This window comes from Tachysurus vachellii, chromosome 8 (assembly GCF_030014155.1).
Source record: "Tachysurus vachellii isolate PV-2020 chromosome 8, HZAU_Pvac_v1, whole genome shotgun sequence".
NCBI classification, from domain to species: Eukaryota; Metazoa; Chordata; class Actinopteri; order Siluriformes; family Bagridae; genus Tachysurus; species Tachysurus vachellii.
Genome location: NC_083467.1, coordinates 22,368,490 through 22,379,001, shown reverse-complemented (window position 1 = coordinate 22,379,001; position 10,512 = coordinate 22,368,490). Strand labels below are relative to the sequence as shown.

The window sequence follows — 10,512 nt, the reverse complement described above, 5'->3', positions numbered from 1 at the left end:
AATCCATAAGGGACAAAACATTTAGCTCCAAGTGAAACAAACCTGCTTTAAACATCTGGAGAAACAAAGCTGAGGTTACCATATAAGCTGGATGATGGCTTCTGCAGTGTGGGCGTATACGTTACGCCCGACAGAGTGAGAGAGGGATTGAACGGGCCTGAACGGTCCACTCTCATTACAGAGCTTATAGCTGCCTCACTAAAACCTCCCCAAAGACACACTAGACTTAATAGGCTTCTCACAAACAGCGTATTAACTTGATGGCATAAAAGTGATATCTGTGTGTCAAGCTTGCCTTTGCAGCCTTCGCAAAACACAGTCGATATCAAATTTCACTCCTGATAAAGGGTGAAAAAAAAAATGACTGTTGAGGGCTCCTTCAGAACATTCAACCAAACCAAACAAAACATGCAAGAAAAGCTGTAATCATGAAACAACGTTCAACACACACACACACACACACCTGAGCATTATAAAATAAGATGGGATTCAATTTCTTCCCAATGTATGAAAACAATTTTTTAAAGTAAAGTAAAATTGGCCTCTGTTGGCTGTATGTTTTGTCTACGTGGGAGTTCTAACACCTCCTCAAGTGAAAATGTTTTACAAGGATCATTAATCCCAACTTCTTCTAAGGCTTGGGCTAACAGCTCAGTAAAAGGTGCAACAGTCAGCCATCTTCAGTCTTAGTTTTATTTAACATTTCAACCCACAATCTGGCAACAACACCACCTGTAGTTTTCTGCTTCTATTAATGCACAGTGATGATGATAATGTCCTGAACATTGTTCAATCAATGGTGGATGTGTATTTAAAAGTAAGAAAGAGGATGATGAGGAAAAGCAGACTTCTAAATAAAATACCTTCATTTACTAATCGAATTAGTTAGAAAGCAAAATAAAATAACAGTAAATATATCATCATATACGAATGAACTGTCTAAAACTAATTAATTATTAAAATGAACAATGAAAACAAATGAACTGGAGTAAACCAGGTGCTGCTTATTCATCAGACTGCTTCTCAGAAGCTTAGCAAGCAACAGGGAACAATCCCTGTTAGAGCCACCCAATTAAAATATTAAACATTCAATAATAATAATTAAAAAATTATAATAATAATAATAAATAGCAAATAAGTAAAGAAATGACAGAGAAGCCCGTTCCCTCATTTTGCTACTGAAACTAATTATTTTTGACACTTTCAATAGCTTCAATAGTTTTCCTTAAGTCAGGTGCTATCGTCTATTTTCTGTCTGTGAGAAAATTTAAAATTCCACCTTTCAAAACGATAAGCACAAAGTATTTCTCCAGATCCTCTTAACCAAACCCACACCCCTTTACGAGCGACTACAAAAGACAGCGGATGAGGCTGCAGAAGGTAAAAGGACCGTGTGTCTTAGTGGCATGTCATTAAACAACAGACAACAGAGGACACAACATACTATAATTATCCTCTGCGAATGTTTGTGTGAAAGTAGAGGGGGAAACGAGAAGAATAAACAACAGCTGATAGATCCTGTACACAGTTTGACACACCCAGAGGACTTGGAACATCTCCCAGACTCACAAGTTCACACTCACACTCTCACCAGGAAAGTGTCCCACAAGCCCTTGAGACTTATCGCTCGCTGAAAAACTTATCACTTTTTACTCCACAAATGAAGCCATGAACGAAACATGAGCCCAGATCTTTGAAGGGCATTCGAGCGGGTGAGAGATCCTACCTCTTCCCTGGTTGATCAGAGGAGTTCTGGATGGAAGGAAACCACTGAGCGCTTGCACCATGATGAGAAGACTGAGCGTGAATGAACACTGAGCTAATTCTGACCACTGTTAAGACCTGTCTATAGGAAGGGCTGGGCTACCCCACGCTGAGCAGAGGAAGTACAGACATGTACCTCCTGAAGCCAAAGAACACACTCATTTCCTCTTGTCATCATAGCACACACACACACACACCCTTAAATCAATAAAGCACTCCTTCAAAGAGCCATGAATCAGGTCAATCACACACCATAAAACATCAACCAGCAATAAATCAGGATTCAGCTGGATGGTTTAATCCTCATTATACAGGCCAACATTGTGCCAGCTATACAATCAGAGCTGAAGCTTATTCTCATCTATCGAGGCCATGCTTATATAAAAACTACGTTCTTCAGTGACTTTCCAGTCATCAAGTCCCTCTGCACCGAACACTTCTGCCCTCTGTTTGATCCCACACAATTTATCCATTTAGTGAAGTGTGTAACGATGAGCTGTTACATTTAAGGGCAGCGTTAATCTTGTTAATGGGGCTACTGATAAAAATGCTTATTGATGAAAGGCTTTTAAATGTAATCGATGACAACAAGAAGAGAAAATTTCCACCAAGTGACTTTCACTTTGTTGCTGAAAAGAATTCGTAGGCCTTTGTGCTGCTTTTGTATAATCGAACATGTCTTTTGGAGCGGTTCTTTAAGAAACCAGACTGTTACCTTTCATGACATACATCATCACGCACCCCTTCAGTTTCCTGATGGAGTCAGATGGGTACGAATGGTCTATGCAGCATGGGAAATAAAAGCAGCCGTGTAGGGGGTTCTGAATTGGGGTTAAAAACACCAAAACCCGGTAGAGTGTCGACACAGTACTTTCACAAAGTGCTTGTTTAATGTCCTGTGTAATGTTTCCACAGGGATGACATTTTTCTCTGATAACTGTTGCTGCACAAACTGTTTGAACATGTCTGAGCACTGACTGGTGCAGAAGAACAAAGGGGAAAAATATGTTCTTAAATGATCATTAATCATTAAAATGATTTGCTACGTTTTAGGTGTGACACGTCACTGTGTACTAAAATATTTTAGCCAAAAGACTTTTTCAGTGGCAATGCTTATTAATACTAACCAATGCCATGTTATTTTAGCTAAATAGCTGATAGATATACACCGATTTCACACTTATGAACACCAAACATTCTCCATTTAATAAGCCAGAAAGTGAGGCCACGGTGTCAGTGCTACAATCAAGCCAAAAAAAAAAGTGAAGGCTAAATGAAGGATGCTAAATGGGCTGCAATGTCGTAAAATCGTCACGAAAATATTTTGAAAGATTAATACTGACTGAAAAAATACCAGAACAGAACAGAATACAGTGTTTGTTTTTACTCAGCTAGTGTATTGCTATGGAGGCTATTTCTGTTCAAACACACCGTCTCTTCTACCCCACAACAAGAAGTGCAGGATCAGAGACAGGGTCAGTCTTCTAGAGTCAGGAAGGGGCACCAAACACTCTCTGACTCCAGACTTGCTCCCATCGTCGCTCATCAACTCACACTCCGCTGAGCTGCCAAGGTGTAGGAAATGCAGGAATTACTAAACGCTAAAACAAAACACACAGCTTTACTGAATCAAATAACCATTAATAAATAATGAGAAAACCTGTGCAGAAAGGTACGGATCACGGTGTCACGACGGATGATTTTAATTGTGTTTAGCTGCATTAACAATTATGACTGAAAACGATGCAAGCCTGGTACTGTTCACACACTCTGCCTACACTCGGAGATTCTCTAATGAAGAAGTCATTCATAGATTACAAGTTAAATATCTATCGTCGTTTTTTTAACCTTTCAGACTTCCACAATATTTGGTCATTTCTATATTTCCTATTTTACTCAAGCACCATTTTTCAATCTCCTCAACACTTATATGATGATAAAGGAGCGTGTCGTATTCACCCAGACGGTATCAGATGAATCATCGGCTAATCGGTGTGCACGAGAAGCAGTTGGGCTGCTACAATCTCAGACCGGTACACAATATGGCCAAATGTTCGAGGACACCTAACTCTCACACCTCCATGTGCTTTTTGAACATTCCAGATTTTCTCTCTTCTTTGCTCAATGCTCTAGGAAGATTTTGGGCTGGGAGTATTTGTGCTCTTTCAGCTACAAGAGCATTAGTGAGTTCAGGCACAGATGTTGGGTAAGGAGAACTGGGGCTAAATTGGCATCCTGGTTCATCCCACTGGTGTTCAGAGTTTTTTGCAGACCACTAAAGTTCCTCCACGCCACCCTGGGTTTTTTTGCAATTGTTGCAACAGTTTGGGGGAGAACTGCATATAGGTCTGATGATCACATGCCTACATACAGTACTTTTGGCAATATAGTGTATTATTATACTAAAGCCCACTGATGTCATATAACATAGAAAGAACTGTGCCAATGTTGTTTAGGAAGGTCAGTTCAATAAAATCTTGGAACTAGTAAAAAAATCACGGATCTATATCAATTATGTAATGTGTATGGTGTGACCAAACAAAGACGAACAAAACCTGAAGCATGTATTTAAGCCTTATAATCCCTGCTTAGCAATTCTACAGCATTAATAAAGCACAGCGTTAAAGCACGCTCAAGTTGACGATTCAAGCCAAATCCCTCCAAAGTGAAATCTGACTACACAAAAGGTATCAGACTGTATTATTATTATTATTATTATTATTATTATTATTATTATTGCTCGGACATTCCCTGCCGGAACTTTAGGGGGCGATCTGGCAGTGTGTTTTCGTGCCATGTGTTTGTTTCCTGCCTTTTCTCACCTGAGTTTTTCCCTGTTGGTGTTTCATGTTATTTTGTTTATAAATCATGTCTTTTTATTATTATTATTATAAATCCTTAATAAAGATGAATTCATTTTTCTTTCAACACTGGGTCTGGGTAGAGTATAAAATCTATTTTCAATCTTTCAAATCAACAATCATTAATACTGTTCCCTGCAAAAGTTTTTATTTGTACTGTAATGCTCCAGATTTTGTAGGCAATTGTATTACGAAATCATTTCGAACACAACCTCTATGTATAATTATAATTATCTGATGGAGGTCTCGCAGTAAAGGTTTTATATTCACTACAGATTAATTTCCCTTTTCCATTTAACAAGAAGTAAATGCCAGAAATGATTAGATCCTGACCATGAAAAAAGGGACAAAGAACCAATTACACGTGAATATATTTTCAAACATTCTCTTGTTAAATTTCACTAAAGATAATGTTTCAGTAGGGAAACTTGCTAGCGCTTTAATATTAGCCATTAATGGATCAGCTAGAAAGTGGACGACTTGGCAAAGTTCATTTCTGACAGATTTTTGCTTTAAAAAAATAAATAAATAAATAAAAAGGCTAAAAACACACAACTCGGAATTAAAAATATAAACATTGTACTGATTACATCTAAATGCTACAAATTAATGGCCCCCACACACTGTACATGAGTGAAGACATCGGTATGGCCAAAAGTATACGGACACCTGCGATTTAAATGTCCTATTCCAAATACTTGGGTAAAGTCTCCACTCTTGAGAAAAGGCTTTCTACAAAATTTGGAGTATGGTTGTGGGGTTTTGCCCATTCATTCACAATAGCTCAAATGTTTGGATGCAGATGTTGGGTGAGGAGACCTCAAGCATAATGGGTGCTCAACTTCATCCCAAAGGTGTTCAGTGGGGTTTAGGTCTGGTATCTGTGCAAAGATACTCAAATACTTTAATTCGATTCTCAAAACTGTAATTCTACGGAATACAAAAGACATTGTATGCATGTGTGTCTATCTTGTCTCAACAGTTTGGAAAAAAAATCAGTTTACAAACATTTGGATATAGAGTATAATATCTCTCTCAAATACTGTCCTTTCAAAGCACTAACTTGTTCTATGACGGAACAAGAGATTGTTGGCCTGATGGGAACTTGGCCCCACTCTAGACCTACCTTTAGCTATATTAGATAAATTTTGCATGTAGCAGGTGGAAAGCAGAATGGACTACGCCGCTTTTCCGAGTCAGCAGAGAAGTTACCTTTTGTGCTATATTAATTGTCCGATGATTTCCTTTTGTGCATGATCACTGATTGCAGATCTCACATCACAAACTGTAAAAGATGAAAAAATTGCTGCATGTTAAATCTTGGCTTTTGGGAGCCTACACGTTCCTCACTTCTGGCTCAGTTTAATCACTGATCTGCTTCATTCAACTCAGCCGTGAACGAAATTCCTCTCTCGCCGTGCGTCACTTTGACAGCTTAGATGATTTCAGTGCTGCTGTACGCTCCATCAAATGAATCGGCAGGCAGGGAATTTGCATGACAATCAGCACAATATTGGACATGTTGGAGAGGCACAATGCAGCTGTCCATCTCCCAGTGAATCACAACGCCTGCTCCGGCACTCACTCCCCCTCCCTCTCACCGTCTCCCTCATTAAACCAAGAGACAAAGTGTCTGGCTCTGAGTGATCGATTCGTCCTGCAAGTAGCAGCACTGGCATAAGCGTAGCACAGCCATTTATCAATAGGGCATAAGCTTTAAGTTCATTACACCAGATTTAAAGATAAGGCAAAGGGTACTAGAGGTACAGAGGGTTCATTTGTAAAGGCATTAATAAGGTCACATCTGTTATGGCTTCAGAAACCTACAAAATCTGTTACAATCTATAGTGGTAGTCTTCACTAAAGTGTCATCTTGTTTCTGAGAGTGAGAATGGCCATTTAGAACAAACTTCAATGTCGTTTGCTTTTACAATCCTTGACATTTACAGAAATAAGACAGAAAAATCTCCATTTAAGAATTAACTGTGGGACCAACAGCAGAAGCTGCACTGCCACCAAACACTTGGCCAAAAGTACCTGACCATCAACACATGGCCTTGACCTTAACCAAAATGTTGCCACAAAGCAATGTTGCCACTTGGATGCTGTAGCATTACACTTAATGCTTCACTGGAACGACGAGGCCCAAACCTGTTCCAGCATGACATTGCACCTGTGCACAAAGCTAGATAGCTCCAGGAAGACATGGTTTTGGCGTAAGTTGGTTCATAAGATCTTAAATGTCCTGCACAGAGACCTGAGCTCAACCCTAATGAACACCTCTGGGATGAACTTACATCAGTGTCCAAGCTCACTAACGCTCCTACGGCTAAATGAGCACATTTCCACAGCCACTACTGTTCTGTTTGTAGTTGGATAGCAACCTTATATACTGTATATCATGACGCGTACTGTAGAAATGTGATATGTTTGTAATATTGCTTACCCATAATGAATGTGATTGCAAAAAAGGTTTATTCGCATTTGCTGTTTAGACGACAGATTCTGGAACACAGCCTATGTTAACCATCTGGATCAGAAAAATAAAAAAGGGGTGGAGTAATTATAAGAGAGAGGTGAACAGGTGGACCGCACAGCAGTTGCCCCGTGCCTCCTACACTATTAAGAAGAATAGCATGTCACTGTGGGCACCCAGCAAAATCTAATTTGTGTTTAAAGAGCTAATAATGATGTCTCTCTGTTAGGCAGGCAGGTAATAAAAACTAAAAAAGTGCTTTTAGTGCAAGGTTCTGCCCATTGTTGTTCTCTATGCAGAAGCTGACTCTTAAAAAAAAGTAGTGCCATAACACAATAGCACTTACTAAGAGTTAGACAAAAACTACAGATGACCTCAAAAAAGACTCGCGCTCGCAGATTAATTTGGCGTAGAAATGGTTACGATGACATTTTGTCTTTCAATAAACGTACCTTCTCGCACGAAAACAGAGAGACAATGCTATGATAAGTGTTCAAATTAACATTTTGGCCTTTAAAAGCTTTTATTTAAACAGCTGAGAATATCTTGCTGAGTTGCTGCTACATAATTGGCTGATGTGTTAAAAGCACTGGGGCATAATAAAAGGGATAAACGTGTGTGAGAATGAATTTATCATCCTCCTGACAGTCCCTGAAATCTGTCTGGTTCTATAAGAAAAATTAAAAAGAAATGAAAGACAAGGATCTGATCTGCAAAGTGTGACTGAAGGAGAGGAAAAGAGTAGAAGATACATCGAGGACCTAGTGGTGAGCAGGCTACCATTATTCATGAGAGTTTCCAAAAAAACAAAAGTTTCTTGAAACATATGGCTTCAGTTCTGCCTTAGAAGCACTTTGCTTGCACAGCTGATGAAGGTCTTTTGTCTGAAACGCCCCATTTCTCTTGGAACTTGGTGTAATATGATTCATTTTTGTATTATGTCTACCATTATTACTGAATTACACATCTGTCAATTCCTAGATTATTCTTCACTGTACTGTGGATCTGGTTTAAATACTTCAGAACCTGACGAGATCTCCTGGGATTGTCATAAACAACAGTGACTAAAAGTTGCACATGACAATGCAAAAAACAGGAAAAATAAGTAGAGAGAGAGAGAGAGTGAGAGAGAGAGTGAGAGAGAGAGTGAGAGAGAGAACACCTTGTTCTCTAAGAATATCAGATGGGATTGGATTGTCTAATGCAAATAATCACTCTTTACAACTGTGGTAAGCAGAAAAGCATCTGAAAACACACAACACATCAAGCCATTGTATACACGAAGAAACACACATACAAGTGTGTGAGAGAGGGAAACAGAGCACGTTCTCTTGTGCTTGATGATTTCAAAGGAAGTGCTGGAGTTTACGGTCAACTTCAGGTGCACGACCAGCTCCATGCTGATGAGCTCAGATGTGCAAGATAATTGCAGGGGAAATAAAATATTTACCAGCAGCTCAGGCACATTAACACAAAGTTTCCAATGCTGTGCATTATATTAACAAACCCCAAACTACAGTCACCTGGATCTTCTTCATGTGACAGAGAAACTACCCGAAGACTTCACACACACACACACACACACCATAACCAGCACACACACACACACACACAAGCATGTCCTCCATCAAAACTAGTATACTGAAGAACCTAGGAGTCTCTAGGACTTAATGATATACTTTTGCCAAGTCACAAGTGATTTTATTTTTACCTTTCTGTACAACCAAAGCAACAACAGGAGTCAAACTCTGTTAGTTTAACTGCAAGCTTCAAAGGCTTTATTTTTTCTGAAATTTCAACACTTTAAGTCAGTGGCTCTCAAAGTGGGGTTCTTGGTCCCCCAGAATCTCTGAAGCATAGCTAGAGGGTCTGTGATTGTTCTTTTGTGTGAAATAAGGGCTGATTGTAATCACAGTCCCTGTACTGTATAAACTTATTTATTCTTCCTGATTTCCTTTCCATATTTGCCACACTTGACTGTTTCAGGTCCTCAGAAAAAAATCTAATGGAAAACCAAGACAAACTGAGCAAGAACAAGATACAGCACAATATGATGTGCGTAAAAGAAGTTCCAGAAGAGATGAGAAAGCAAAAATATATCAGTCTGGAGAGGGCTAAAGCAAATACAAACATTTCTAAGGCTCTCGGATTGAGACGACACACAAATTTATATTATTATTTTGATAGTTTTGAACCAAACAACAATGTGCAAAAATCCTTGTAGAGTTTTTCTGGAGTCACCAAATCACATACAGACACAGGAGAAACGTTCAAAAGTTCAGCAACAGCTCCAATGAGAAACAATGAAAAGCTGATTAAATCATGTAAAAGGGTAAAGTGTAGATATTGGATATCTGTACTGTTAGAGTTAGATCAACATATTAGCCTTTTGTTTAGGCAAACTATGGACAGGCTCATGAAAATAAATGAAACGTAAACAAACTGAGGTATTCTGGTCAGCAATGGACGGAGGTGCCGAAGGTCGAGCGGAAAAAAAGGAGGAAATTAGCTTTTGATGAAAATGGCAGCTATCCAAACCACTTTGCCGTCCATGGCTCCATTAGCACAATGCTTAAGCTGGGGTCAGAAAACAAAAGGTCACCTGTGCATTTTATTGCTTCCATGAGGCCCACAGCTGTGTTTAGACCGTGGAGTGTGTGTGTGTGTGTCTCTGTGTCAGTGTGTGTGAGGAGAGTGTCTCAATCAGACCTTCTGTTCTAACACTGATAATGCAGATTTCAGTGGGGTGGTAAAAGGCTGCCTGGTGCAGTATAGCAGACGTAATATCCTTTAATCAAGACCTAACTGAGGAGTAAACAAACAGCTAAATGGGTAACAGATGGTTATTTGGTGTACACAAGACATTACATTTCAATCTCTAGGTACATGAACTGAAATAAACAAAGATAGGTTCGTCGCTTCCTGTTCCTAATTCGGCAACAGATAATTGCTTTCGTTAATCAATCATGCGAGTACTCATGCATGTACTACATGTATGTATGGACACATGCATCTACCCATGTACCCATAAACATGCACATATGCTTGATAATCTGGCACAAAACAAAAGCACTCTCTGCTAGTTTTTCTTTTTACAATCCCTTTCCTGCCAACACCTGCATACAGGTATGGCATGCACTCGTAAACCTAAGCAACAGTGCGCCATGACAAGCTTTTGGAACTAAAACTGTTGTGAGTAAACAAGCGTTAACAAGAATAGGAATTCTATATAGAGATGGTGCTGGCAGTAAAGTATGTTTGTTAGAGGAAGCTGTGGAAGAAAAGACAGTACTGCAACCATATGGAGGTCCTTAATTGGGAAGGAAAAATATTTCAGCCAAGAAGCTCACTAAAACCTCGGTTCTACTGCATGACCAGATGCCACATGAGACACTCTCGTCAAGGGAGCAT

The 10,512-nt window shown here is 39.3% G+C and overlaps 1 protein-coding gene across 7 annotated transcripts in view; it reads right to left on the bottom strand.

Moving 5' to 3' along the window:
* Nucleotides 1-10,512, bottom strand: part of LOC132850387 (plakophilin-4-like) — a 108,920-nt gene that overhangs the window by 86,542 nt on the left and 11,866 nt on the right. For 4 of the 7 annotated variants that reach the window (XM_060876931.1, XM_060876934.1, XM_060876935.1 and 1 more), the window contains exon 1: nt 1,727-1,882. The exons of 1 other annotated variant lie outside the window; for it this stretch is intronic. In XM_060876931.1, the coding sequence (XP_060732914.1) occupies nt 1,727-1,787 (61 nt within the window). In that variant the 5' untranslated portion in view covers nt 1,788-1,882. Of the gene's footprint in view, nt 1-1,726; nt 1,884-10,512 lie in introns of those variants that run through there. 2 more of the 7 variants (XM_060876932.1, XM_060876936.1) reach the window with 2 other exon arrangements.